This window comes from Hemitrygon akajei, chromosome 6 (genome assembly GCF_048418815.1).
Source record: "Hemitrygon akajei chromosome 6, sHemAka1.3, whole genome shotgun sequence".
Classification (NCBI taxonomy): Eukaryota; Metazoa; Chordata; class Chondrichthyes; order Myliobatiformes; family Dasyatidae; genus Hemitrygon; species Hemitrygon akajei.
In genome coordinates, this window is record NC_133129.1 from 64920558 (window position 1) to 64934988 (window position 14431).

Here is a 14431-nt window from a genome sequence, read left to right on the forward strand (position 1 = left end):
CATAGTCAGTGACAGTAGAAAAAGGAAGTCCATAAACATAAGCAAGGTTGAGAGGCAGCAGTCTCTCCATTCCCTGCAGATTGATGCTTTTGTCTAAAATTGCTTCTTTATTGCTGAAATTTGTTTGGCTCCCTGTCTGGCACTCCCTTTTAAAGATTTAAAAAAATCAGTCTTGTCTTCAGGTCCCTCCACGATCTCACCACCCTCCTCGCATTGCTATAAAGTATTTCAGTCTTTACATCCTTGGAGATTCCTGAGCCTCTTCACTTCCGGTTACTTGTACAGCCCTGATCTCAATGGTTCCTACACTGGCGGCTCTGCCTTCCCCTACCAAGGTCTTCACTGTTCCTAAACCTCCCTGACTGTCCTGCTTTTCAAGTCAACTCAAGTCACTTTTTATTGTTATTTTGACCATAAACTTTTGGTACAGTACACAGTAACAATGAGACAATGTTCCTCCAGGACCCTGGTGCTACATGAAACAACACGAAACTACACTAGACTATGTGAGACAACTCAAGGCTACACTAGACTACGTAAAACAACACAAAAACTACACTAGACCTACATAGGACTACATAAAGTGCACGAAACAGTGCAGGGCAGTACAATAATAAATAAATAATAAACAAGACAACAGACACAGTAGAGGACAACTTTCAATATAATAATAAATTCTGTAGATGTCAGTCTAGACTCTGGGTATTAAGGAGTCCGATGGCTTCGGGGAAGAAACTGTTGCACAGTCTGGTCGTGAGAGCCCGAATGCTTCGGTACCTTTTGCCAGTTGACAGGAGGGAGAAGAGATTGTATGAGGGGTGCGTGGGGTCCTTCACAATGCTGTTAGGTTTGTGAGTGCAGTGTGTGGTCTAGATGTCTGTATTGGCGTGAAGAGAGACCCCGATGATCTTCTCAGCTGACCTCACTATCCGCTGCAGGGTCTTGTGATCTGAGACGGTGCAATTCTTGAACCAGGCAGTGATGCAGCTGCTCAGGATGCTCTCAATACAACCCCTGTAGAATGTGATGAGGATGGGGGGTGGGAGATGGACTTTTCTCAGCCTTCGCAGAAAGTAGAGACACTGCTGGGCTTTCTTGGCTATGGCGGTGGTGTTGAGGGAACAGGTGAGATTCTCTGCCAGGTGAACACTAAGAAATTTAGTGCTCTTAACGATCTCAACGAAGGAGCCGTCAATGTTCAGCGGGGAGTGGTCACTCTGTGCCCTCCTGAAGTCAACAACCATCTCTTTTGTTTTGTTCACATTCAGAGACAGGTTGTTGGCTCTGCACCAGTCCGTTAGCCGCTGCACCTCCTCTCTGTAAGCTGACTCATCGTTCTTGCTGATGAGACCCACCACGGTCGTGTCATCGGCGAACTTGATGATGTGGTTCAAGCTGTGTGTTGCAGCACAGTCGTGGGTCAGCAGAGTGAACAGCAGTGGACTGAGTACACAGCCCTGGGGGAGGGGGGGGGGGTGGGGGGGCTATGCTCAGTATGAAGCTGTTGGAGATGCTGCTCCGAACTGACTGAGATCTCCCAGTCAGGAAGTCTAGGATCCAATTGCAGAGGGAGGTGTTCAGGCCCAGTAGGCTCAGCTTTCCAATCAGTTTCTGAGGGATGATTGTGTTTAATGCTGAACTGAAGTCTATGAACAGCATTCGAATGTATGTGTCTTTTTTGTCCAGGTGGGTTAGGGCCAGGTGGAGGGTGGTGGCGATGGTGTTGTCTGCTGAGCGGTTGGGACGATACGCAAACTTCAGGGGGTCCAGTGAGGGGGGTAGCAGGGTCTTGATATGCCTCATGATGAGCCTCTCAAAACACTTCATGATGATGGATGTGCGTGCAACGGGACGGTAGTCGTTGAGACAGGACACTGAAGACTTCTTCGGCACAGGGACGATGGTGGCAGTCTTGAAGCACGTTGGAATGGTGGCGCTGCTCAGGGAGATGTTGAAGGTGTCAGTGAGAACATCTGCTAGCTGGTCTGCACATCCTCTGAGCACTCTACCAGGGATGTTGTCTGGTCCAACAGCCTTCCGTGGGTTGACCCTGCATAGAGTTTTTCTCACATCGGCCACGGTGAGACACAGCACCTGGTCATTGGGAGGAGGAGTGGTCTTCCTCACCACCACATCATTTCACTGAGGCTTCCCATGAAGCCCAGCTCTGTGACTCAGCATTAACCAAACTGTCCTGAAACCTTTTTGGGTGTGGTGGCGATTTCTTTTGATGACGCTGCTGTGACACGTGCGATGTTTCGCAGTAATAATGGTGCTGAATGAATGCAAGGTGGTGTTGCCTGCACTTTATATTTCAACTCTTAAGTCATCAGGGTGATATTTAGTTTTGACACAGGTGTGATCTGCCCTCAGCTTTTGCCACTCCCAAACAACCATTTCTGTGATATACTAACCGTGAGCATGAATCAGCTAATCAAAGATGAATAATAACAATATTTAACTAATGGTCAGATAGTTATTTCTCATATCCACTCCTTCAGTGAAAGAATGCAGAGGGCATTTTGGCTCCATGAATGTCAGCGAGCGTTGACTCAAGACAATGTATCAGGAAAGCCAGATGTCTGGACTTGTTGTCTCTGCACGGACAGGCACCTACTTCCTCCCTAGAGGTTTTAAAAGCAGCATGTTGTCTCATTAAGCAAAAATGTTGTTAGAAAAGTTTTGAATCTGTATAATGCATCTTGCAACCTCAGTGTTTGTAAATGTTTGGGCAGCCAGTTAAAGGTTTCAGAGGTGCATTTAATGTCAGAGAAATATATACACTAAACATCCTGAAATGCTTTTTCTTCGCAAACAGAGGAGTGCCTCAAAGAATGAATGACAGTTAAATGTTAGAACCCCAAAGCCCACCCCCGCTCGCCCCTCCCATGCGTAAACAGCAGCAAAGCGATGATACCCCCTCCCCACCAGCTAAAAAAAGCATTAGCGCTCTCCACCGAGCACTCAAGAGTGCAGCAAAGCATCAATAAGGACACAGACTTGCAGTACCCCAAAGACTACTCGTTCACCCAGTAATTCAACATACCACAGGCTCTCTCTCTCTCCCTCATAAGGGAAAAAGAGATGTCTCCATTTCACAGCGAGAGGGGAGACATAACGAACAACTTGCTAACTTACAATGTTAAAAGGCCGTTGTGTCACTTTTTGTGAGCTCTGTGCTCAAAGAATTCAGGTCTCTGGGCACACAGCCAGAGATCTTCCGTCTCCCACAGCACAGCGATTTCCTGCAGAGGCACCAGCCTTGAGTCCACCCACATCCAGAGCCACAAAGTCCCGAAACTCTGAAGGTGAGCTAATCTTCTAGGCTGGATCCTTGGTATATCAAATAACAGTCAGTCCTGAGACCCCAAGAGCAAAGAACTGTAGTCAGCGTGTAACTCCAGGTCAGGGTCGTCAAAAGAACCCTGAAAGGGAGAAATAGAGATATTAAAGATAGAAATAGAGCTGTTTCCAAAGATGCAAGCAAAGGAGTCACCATTAGGTGCCATTGTCTCCTAAGCTCCTTCTTCAAGTGTTGGTGATGTAGGAAATGCAGCAACAAACTGTGCACAGCAAGTTTCAACAAACAGCAACAAAGACAAATTCACATGCTTTTCAGGAAGTTGGCTGAGAATATAGTTGCCAATGGTCTAGAGTTGCTCCAGAATCTCTATGAAGTGAACTAATTTTTAGGGAAGTCCCTAACAGGGGAAGTTCATAAGGTGTATTTTAAAAAGAAACTTATTTCTACTCAACAATTTTACAAATGTACAAGAATGAAAATAGCTGTTTAAGGCAAGATTCAGGAATCATCTGGTTGGTCTTTGGTTTCCTGATTGTGAGAGGACAGGACTGATGCACCATCAATAACTCTCAGAGACGGGAGGCGAACGATAGGCTTTTATTAGCTGCAAGAGACCACGATTAGCAGCAAGAGACCACCACAAAACATCCTGGAGTCTGAGGGAGGAGCAGTGCCTCCAATCGCCTTTACACAGGGGTCTGTGGGAGGAGCCACAGGAGCAGTCAGCAGAGGGGCGTGTCCAGACAGGTATATGTAGTTCACCATGTGGACAATGAAGATTGACATTTTGGTTAGCCAATAGTAGAATAATAGGATAAAGCGGGTCTTGTGATGAAAGGACTATATCCTGCCAGAGATGTTAAACATAACAGAAGCAGAAATAAACCGTCAGATCCCTCAAACCTAGTCCAACATTTAATATGCTCATATCTGCTCTGTCTCACGCCTGAACTTGTCTTTGAGCTAGTTCCCCATAGCCCTCAATTCCCTGATTCAAAAACCTTCCACTCCTATCATTCAGCCTCCATGGTCCTCTTGGGTAGAGAAATCCAGAGATCCACCAACCTCTGTGAGAAACTGTTTCCACACATCCTAGTTTTAAGTGACTGCTTCTTAATCTTGTAACCATGTTCTCTTGTTCAAGATTCTCCCACTAGTGCAAACATCTCAACACTTGCCTATCAGGCTCCCTAAGAATTCTTCTAAACTCCAAAGAGTATAGGTCTACAAAGAACTTGAAAGCCTTTAATAGATGGCAGTGATAGCCAGTTTAGCACCGTTCATGTTGAATAGGTTGGCCTGCCTTCCAGGTGTAAAGCATGATTGTATCATCAGAAGTCAAGACCATAGTTTCTGCCACACTTACAGAGAAGTTTAAGCAGGACAGTGGTCAGTGTAAGCTCTGAGGAAACTCCATTGTGAGCTTTAAAGCTGTAATTTAAGGTTGTTGAAACAATTATGTGGATATGACTGATGATCCTTGAGTTAGAGAGCTAAAAATAAAAAATTGCTCCAGTCAGTAACAATAGGCCCAGGGCTGTGCTCCTGCTAAATTAAAACATACAGATGCTGCTCTTCCTTTACAGCAAGTCCTCTGAGGACAGGGCCAGATGACAAAATCCAGAGGGAACACGGAGCACTGTACTGATTTCTTTACCTCAGACAGCAGGGCTTAGTGTGATGTTGGTGGGTAGCATTATTACCTCCTACTCAGAAGGCTGTACCCACCTCTCACTGGGTTCAAGACCAGTCCAATAACTTGATCTTAGAAGGTTTAAGATGACATTCCGAGAGGTACAATGAGATTGACCAATGGTGAGATTATTGGAAATGGGCGAAATAGGAGAGGGGAGATAATTTGAAAGGGCTTTTATCAATCCACTTATTAAATACAGTGAGGAAATTGGGTACTGATGGACTAGGAATCTCTACTTGCTACTTGTTCAAAGTAAATTTATTATCAAATATGTATACATTCAGTGACTATTTTATTGGGTACACCTACTTGTTAAAATAATTTAATCATCAACTCGATGCATAAAAGCATGCCAATATGATCAATAGGTTTAGTTGTTGTTCAGATCAAACATCAGATTAGAGAAGAATTATGATCTAAGTGACTTTGATCATGGAATGATTGTCAGTGTCAGACAGTGTGGTTTGAATACCTCAGAAACTGCTGATCTCTTGGAGTTTTCACAGAGTTTACAGAAAATAATGTGAAAAACAAAAGCATTCAGTGAGCGGCAGTTCCATGGGCAAAAACACCTCGTGAATGAGAAAGTTCAGAGGAAAGTGGCCAGACTGGTTCAAGCTGATAGGAAGGAAATAGTAACTCAAATAACCATGCATTATAATAGTGGTGTACAGAAGAACATCTCTGAATACAAAAAATGTCAGAACTTGAAGTGGATGGGCTACAGCAGCAGAAGACATGAAGGTACAGTCAGTGGCCACAAGGCACCTACAGGAGGAACCTGATTGGCCGCTGAGCGCATGTTACCATATACTACAACCTAGAGATTCATTTGCTTGTTGACAATTACAGGAAAAAGAAGAAATACAATGGAATTTATGAAAAACTGTGCATAAACAGACAAAAACTAACAATCAATGTGCAAAATAAGACAAACTGTGCAAACAAAAATAATGCTGAGGACATGAATCATACAGAGTCCTTTACATCGAGTCTAAGTCATTGAATCAGCTTGGAGCAGTGGTGATTGAAGTTATCCATGCTGGTTCAGAAGCCTGACGGTTGTAGGGTAATAACTGCTTCTGAACCTGGTGTTTTGTAGACCTAAGGCTCCTGTACCTTATTCCCATTGGTATTAGTGGGTAAAAAGCTTGGCCTGGATGATGGGGTGAATGCTGCTGTCCTGTAGCAGCACTCCATGTAAATGTATTCAGTGGTGGGAGGGCATTGCCTGTGATGGACTTGGCTGTATCCATCACTTCCTGTAGCCATTTCCATTTTTGGGCATTGTATTTCCATACCAGTCAGACTGCAACTAATCAGGATACTCTCAGTGTGCATCTATAGAAGTTTGTTCAAATTTTTGTGGCATGCCAAGTCTATGCGAACTTGTGCCTTCTTACGTGCTGGACCCAGCACAGACCCTCTGGTACGTTAATGCCAAGTAATTTCAAACTAACTGGTGTTAGTATTCTCACGCAAACACTGATCCCTTTGAGGTTGCTAATATCAAAAGTGAGGTTTCCGGAACTGTGTGGTCGGGTCTTCTTGCGTGGTGTTGCGTTGTGTTGGTTTCCATGAACCACTGCATTGATCAAGTGTAAAATCTCATAGCTGCCGTAACTCAGCCTAGCACCTGAGACCTTGGGAGCCTGCCCTCAAAGGGAAATGCGTATAATACCAGCAGCACCCTACCAGTTCCTGTAAAATGATGCTGCTTTGGGAATGGATGTTGTACTGATCGGAGATGGGAGAGTGCCCCCAGAAATTTAAGGAATGTGGAGGCTTTGAAGAGGGTGCAGAAGAGCTTTACCAGGATGCTGCCTGGATAGAGGGCACATGGTGTAAAGAGAGGTTGGACAACCCTGTAGAGGCAGAGGCTGAGGGGAGACCTGATAAAAGCGTATAAGAACATGGGAGACCTAGAACAGCATAATACAAACCTATTTGCCTACAATAAAGCTGACCTTTTCAAGATGAAGTTTATTGTCATCTGACTGTACATATATACAACTAAACGAAACCAAGGTCCTCCAGACCACAGTGCACCCACAAAACATGTATCACACACAGAACATAAACCAAAATAATATACCATAAATAAATTATTAAAATATAGCTCAAATGCATTTAGTGCGCAGCACAGGTAAACAGTAAACAGCTTGCAGTCCCAGTGACGAGATCTTGGTGGTGGCAGGGTATTCATTAGTCTCACAGCCTGAGGGAAGAAGCTGTTGCCCAGTCTGACAGTCTTTGTCTTAATGCCTCTGTACCTCCATACTGACAGGGATGGGTCAAAGAGATTGTGGGATGGGTGGTAGGGATCCTCAAAAATGCTTTGGACCCTTCGACTGTAATACTCCCAGTAAATAAACCACAAATAGGAGGGAGGGAGACCCAGTGGTATTCCAGAGATTTTTACTCTCCTCTGTAGGGTATTGCAGTCTGATGCTTTGCAGTTTCCATACCACAGAATGATGCAGCCATGCAAGGCACACTCAATGGTGCTCCTGTAGGGGCGGGGAGCCCTACACACCACTGTCTCCTCAGAAAATATAGACACTGTTGTGCTCTCTTGACTAAAGAGGAGGTGTTGTGGGTCCAAATTAGCTCACACATTATGTGCACACCAAGAAACGTGCTCTTCACTCTCTCCATGATAGAGCCATTGATGTGTAATGGAGAGTGGTTGACCTCAAGTCCACAATCATCTTTTTTGTCTTGTCCATGTTGAGACTCATGGACTCAGCCTCCTTGCCTCCTCTCTATTCCAATTCATCAGTCTTGTTGATGAGGCCAACAACTGTTATATCATCAGAGAACTCGATGATGCGGTTTGAGTTGGATCTGGCAGTGCAGTCGTGAGTCAGCAGTGGGCTGAGCACACAGTCCTGGAGGGCACCAGTGCTCAGATCATTGGAGCTTTTGCTGCTAACTCAGACTGACTGCAGACTTTCTGTCAAAAAGTCCTAGATCCAGTTATAGAGAGGGGTGTTGAGTTCCAACAAGGACGGTTTACCCACCAGCCTCTGAGGGGATGATTGTGTTAAACGCCAATAACCAACATTCTGGTGTATAGTGTATTTTCTAGGTGGGACTGGACAGAGTGGAGAGCCAAGGCTATGGCATCATCAGTGGACCAATTTGGGCAGCAGGTGAACTGGAAAGGGTCCAATGTAGCTGGAGAGTGAGATTTTATACGATACTTTATATCGACGACTACATCGGTGCTGCTTCCGGCACACATGCTGAGCTCGTCGACTTCATTGACTTCGCCTCCAACTTTCACCCCGCCCTCAAATTCACCTGGCCTATTTCCGACACCTCCCTCCCCTTTCTAGATCTTTCTCTTTCTATCTCTGGAGACAGCCTATCCACCGATGTCTACTACAAACCTACATACTGTCATCACTACCTCCTCCCGTAGATGCTGTCTGGCCTGCTGAGTTCTTTTGTGTTTTGTGTTTTTATTTATTTCCAGCATCTGCAGATTCACTCGTGTTGCTTTTATACGATCCAGTGGCTCAAAGCATTTCACGATTGTTGAAGTCAGTGCTATGGAACGGTAATTGTTTAGGCCAGCTATCATCTTGTCCTTGGGCAGCAGAATGATGACGGCTGCCTTGAAGCCTGCAGGGTCAGTGGACTGTTGCAAAGAGATGTTGAAGGTGTCCATTAAGATCTCTATTAGCTGGGCTGCACAATCCTTCTGCATCTGGCCAGGTATGGTCTTGGCCTCACAGCTTTGCATTAGTTTACCCTAGCTAGGGAAGATCATACCCAGACTGCAGCCAAAGAGATTGCCTGTTCCTCAGGGGGCGTGGGCCTTTGCTCAATGTCACACCATTCATTGTGTCAAATTGTGCACACAAGGCATTCAGTCTGACAGAAAGAGAGGTGCTGCTGTCGTTGACATACAGGGTGGACATGTAACTTGCATAATAATTCAGCTATGATGGAATAGGAGAGGAGAGATTTGCTGGGCCAAATGGCCTAGTTCTGCTCCTATGTCTTATGTACTTATGGTCTTATTTTAAAAAAACCTCTATCTGCAGTGAGCAGTGGGCTCGTACTACTCCGGTGTTCTTATTGATACAAACACATGAACTTCCTCCGCAGGTCTTACCGGAGGTTGTAGCATTTTTGTCTGCCTCAAAGGCTTTCTAGCTGGTTGCTCGAGTCTGGAGTGTGTCCGGATGAGTGTGCAGCAGTCTCTCATCTCCTGCTGGCCCAGAAACAGACACAGGATATCCAGTTTATTTTTTAGTGATTGGACAAAAGGAAGTAGAATTGTCAGGAGTGTGTCTTGCAAGGATTTGGCATGCTTATTACATTTCTGTGTCCTTGCATTCCACTCACTTTTAATGTTGGCTTTTCTGAGTAGCTATAGTAGGCTGCAGTGCAATGTGAGGTCCCACTCCACATAAACAGGATGAGAAATTTCACCACTGATTGGAACTGGAGTGGCTGCTACAACCGTACCCGTCGCCATCTTATGATGACATAGTGATAAGAGGTCAGGATGGACCCTCATACTGTGAGGCAGTAGCTTTACGGGTTCTCCCTCTGTGCTGTGTGTCTTCTTTGAATCAATAGCCATCTGAGCTTTTCCGTCCACTCGAGAGTACATTAGCTGGTTCTGTATAAGATCCCGTGTTAAGTCAATAACTTAAACGATACAGCCCTCCCTCATTACGGCACTGAACCATCAACAAATACTCAAGCTGCTGGAGTGGAATTTGAGTTTACAACCGTTTGACTCAGAGATGAGAGTAATTTAGAGGACAGTGTCCAACACCAATTGTTTCCTGCACTTTCAGTGTGAGAAGATGCGGTAGGATTTTGAATATCATCTTGAAATTGCATTGGATCTTAAGGACATTTGATTTTAACTTGACAAATATGTGTTTCCAGGTTCCAAGCTTGGTGAATTCGAGGACAACAGGGACAGAACTGGAGCGAACATCATGTGCAGCTTCTGACGGTAAAACAAGAGTACCTACCCTTGTTGGCTGTGTTTGTGGAAGTTTCCTCACATGACCTCCTCCCATACCCATCGACCATTAGTTGGTCAACACATCCATCTTTGTGATGCTCTGCCTATCCATGGCCAATGCATTCCCTTCATTACTACCTGACTGCCTGAATGTTGCCTGTCCATTGAAGGTTCCTTTCCTTCCACTTCATGACTGGCATTTCTACAATTCTTAAGCAAACTAGTTCAAAAAAGCTTTTTGTCCCCAGCTTTCTTCCTTGGTTTTTAATTTATTTATTATTTAAATTTAATCCTTTTCGCTCCATATGGAGCATAGGGCCTCAACAAAAGTCCTCCACTTCCTGCGATCTCCAGCAGATGTTTTTGCAATCTCCCAAGTTTGGCCGGCGGCTTTCAGTTCATCCAAAAGCCTACGCCTCCAGGTTTGCTTTGGGCAACCTCTTCTTCTCTTCCCTTGTGGATTCCATTCGAGTGATTGTCGAGTGACATTCGACTGGCTCTTCCTCAAGGTGTGGCCGACCCATCTCCACTTCCTCATCTGGAATACGATGGGCTCTTGGTTTGCTCTCTTCCATAGGTCTAGGTTTGACACTCTGTTGTACCACCTGAGGCAGAGTATCTGCCGGAGGCATTTGTTGAGAAAGGTCTGGATCTTGTTGCAGCTGGTGTTAGTGATTCTCCATGTTTCGGATCCATATAGCAGGATGGCTGATAATACAGAATCTGAGGCCACAAACCAGGCACGCCCAGGATCCTCTTCAGTTTGCGTATAAGGAGAAGGTGGGAGTGGAGGATGCTATCACGTATTTGCTGCACAAATCACTCTCTCACCTAGAGAGGGTCAGTTGTGCTGTGAGGATTACATTCCTTGACTTCTCTAGTGCCTTTAACACCATCCAGCCCAAGATCTTAAGGCACAAACTAACGGAGATGGGAGTAGACTCTCACATGGTGGATTGGATAGTGGACTACTTGACAGATAGACTTCAGTATGTGCGGTTGGGAGACTGTAGGTCTGACACGGTGGTCAGCAGCACAGGGGCGCCGCAGGGAACCGTACTCTCTCCGGTCCTGTTCACCCAGTACACATCAGACTTCCAATATAACTCGGAGTCCTGCCATGTGCAGAAGTTCGCTGATGACACGGCCATAGTGGGGTGTGTCAGGAATGGACAGGAGGAGGAGTATAGGAAACTGATACAGGACTTTGTGATATGGTGCAACTCAAACTACCTGTGTCTCAATATCACCAAGACCAAGGAGATGGTGGTGGACTTTAGGAGATCTAGGCCTCATATGGAGCCAGTGATCATTAATGGAGAATGTGTGGAGCAGGTTAAGACCTACAAGTATCTGGGAGTACAGTTAGACGAGAAGCTAGACTGGACTGCCAACACAGATGCCTTGTGCAGGAAGGCACAGAGGCGACTGTACTTCCTAAGAAGGTTGGCGTCATTCAATGTCTGTGGTGAGATGCTGAAGATGTTCTATAGGTCAGTTGTGGAGAGCGCCCTCTTCTTTGTGGTGGCGTGTTGGGGAGGAAGCATTAAGAAGAGGGACGCCTCACGTCTTAATAAGCTGGTAAGGAAGGCGGGCTCTGTCGTGGGCAAAGTACTGGAGAGTTTAACATCGGTAGCTGAGCGAAGGGCGCTGAGTAGGCTACAGTCAATTATGGATAACTCTGAACATCCTCTACATAGCACCATCCAGAGACAGAGAAGCAGTTTCAGCGACAGGTTACTATCGATGCAATGCTCCTCAGACAGGATGAAGAGGTCAATACTCCCCAATGCCATTAGGCTTTACAATTCTACCGCCAGGACTTAAGAACTTTTTAAAAGCTATTATTAATGCTTTTGAGATAGTGATTTAGATGCATATCATTTTTTTTTACTGAGTTAAGTATTGTATGTAATTAGTTTTGCTACAACAAGTGTATGGGACATTGGAAAAAAGTTGGAATTTCCCCATGGGGATGAATAAAGTATCTATCTATCTATCTATCATTTGAGCTGAACATATGGAGCTTAGTTTTGACAGAGATGGCCGTAGATCTCCAAACAGGTCGCAGGGTTGTGAAGGCATGTTGGGCTTTTCCGATCCTTGCTCTGATGTCCTCATCTGTACCTCCTGATTTACTGATTTTGCTTCCGAGGTAGGTGAGTTTGTCTACATCTTCAACTATTTGTCCTTCAATCCGTAATGGCTCTTCTTGTTTGTTGTTAATGCGTAGAACTTTGGTCTTCTCCTGACTGATCTTAAGGCCTACTCGCTGTGAGGTCTCTCCCAAGGAATGTACTTTCTTCTGCATATCTTGAAGCCGGTGTGAGAGAAGAGCGAGATCATCTGCAAATGCCAGGTCTTCAAATTTCCCTGTTAACGTCCACTGGATGCCTCTCTCTGAGCCAGCATAGGCTGTTCTTGTAGCCCAGTCGAATACCACAAGAAAAAGTAGAGGTGACAGCAGGCATCCCTGTCTGACTCCAGTAGTGACCAGGAACTCTTCAGACAGTCTCCCATCGTGGATGACCCTGCATAAGAAGCCATCATAAAGCTGCTTGATGATAGTCACCATCTCTTCCGGTACACCATAGTGTCGTAAGATGCTCCACATTGACTTTCTGTCCAGGCTGTCAAATGCCTTCTCAAAATCAATAAAACACACATATAGTGGAGTTTGCCATTCTATTGTCTGCTCCACAATGTGTAGCTATCTGGTCAATGCATGATCTCTCTTTCCTGAACCCTGCCTGCTCATCTCTAAGTCTCTGGACAATGGCGTCTTTCATCCGCTCCAAGATGACCCTGGTGAGAACTTTGCTAGGAATGGACAACAAGGTGATCCCCCTCCACTTGCCACACAGTGAAAGATCTCCAGATTTTGGCAGCTTCACAAGGAGGCCCTTCTTCCAATCTGATGGGATCTCTCCTGTTCTCCATATCAAATTCAGCAGTATATGCAAATGGTCCACCATAACCTCTCCATCCTCTTTCAATGCTTCTGCAGGAATGTTGTCTTCTCCAGCAGCCTTGCTGTTCTTCAGGCTTTTCAGGGCTTTTCGAATATCTTGCTTGGTGATTTCACCTATATTGATGTTGAGTGGGTCTCCAGGCTCCAGGTCAGGTGGGTTCTGTGGTGGTGGTCTATTCAATACTTCCTGGAAGTGTTCCTTCCATCTTGCCAGCTGATCTTCAACCGAAGTGAGCAGATGGCCTGTCTTGTCTCTAACAGGTCTGTTGAAATTGCTTTTCTTCCCTCTCAAAAGTTTAGTTGTCGTGTAGAGTGCCTTGAGGTCCCCTTTACTGGCCGCTGTTTCTGCTTGCTCTGCTATTTCATTGAAGTATGACCTCTTGTCCTTTCTGAGCTGTTTCTTCACCTCCTTGGCCATCACGCTGTACCTGTTGGCGGTGATTTGTTTCTGTTGCCGGGTTCTGGCCTGATTCAACTCCTGTTTGAGCTTTTTCCTCTCCTCCACCTTCTGCCATGTCTCGTCCCTGATCCAAGGTTTACTGTTGACTGGTGGTCTTCCCAGTACTTCTTCGCAGGCTCCTACAATGGCCTGCTTGAAGGTAATCCAGGCGTGTTCCGCTGTTCTCTCATCTTGTTCCTCTATTTGAAGAGCCCCAAAGTGGTTTTGCAAGGCGATGTGGAAATCTTTCTTGTTCTCTTCTGTCTGTAGTTTTCTAACATCAAACTTTATTTGCGTGTTTTGTTGCTTCTTCTTGGCTGACAGCTTCATCTTCAGCTTTGCAACAACCAAATGGTGGTCAGATCCAATATCTGCTCTTCTTTTGGCTCTCACATCTTGAATGAACTTCTCCAGCGCTGGCGGACTATGACGTGATCAATCTGGTTCTCTGTTTGATGGTCAGTCGAGACCCAGGTTATCTTGTGGCAGCGTCGGTGGGGAAAGAGGGTACCTCCAATGGTCAGTTCATTGAAGGCACAGGAGTCGGTAAGGAGTTCTCCATTTTCATTCATATTCCCCAAACCATTCTGGCACATCTCTCTCTCCCTGCCAGTGTTATCGCTGCCTACTTTGGCATTCAGATCTCCCATGACGATCAACATATCTTGCTTAGGTACCTTTCCAACTACTGCTTGAAGCTGGGTGTAGAAGAGATCTTTTTCTTCTTCCTCTGCGTTGTTAGTTGGGGCGTAGCACAGGATAATGGATACCTTCTGGAATCTGGACTCGAACCTGGCTGTGATGATACGGTCAGACACTGGTTCCCATTCTATCAAACTTCTGGCTGCTTCTTTGGACAACATCAGGGCCACACCAGCCTCATGCGGGTCTTCCTCTTTTTCTGTGCCGGAATAGAGCAGAGTTTCTCCCGTCTGCAGTTTGGTCTCACCAAAAGTATTCCACCTTGCTTCACACATGCTCAGGAGTGTAAGGCGGTATCGGTTCATTTCCTTCACTGCCTGTGC

At 45.5% G+C, this 14431-nt stretch overlaps 1 protein-coding gene across 4 annotated transcripts in view; it reads left to right on the plus strand.

Annotated features, from left to right (window-relative positions):
- fam189a2 (family with sequence similarity 189 member A2) overlaps positions 1 to 14431 on the plus strand; it is a 112424-nt gene that overhangs the window by 84585 nt on the left and 13408 nt on the right. For all 4 annotated transcript variants that reach the window (XM_073048516.1, XM_073048515.1, XM_073048513.1 and 1 more), the window contains one exon: positions 9915 to 9984. In XM_073048516.1, the coding sequence (XP_072904617.1) occupies positions 9915 to 9984 (70 nt within the window). The remainder of the gene's footprint in view (positions 1 to 9914; positions 9985 to 14431) is intronic.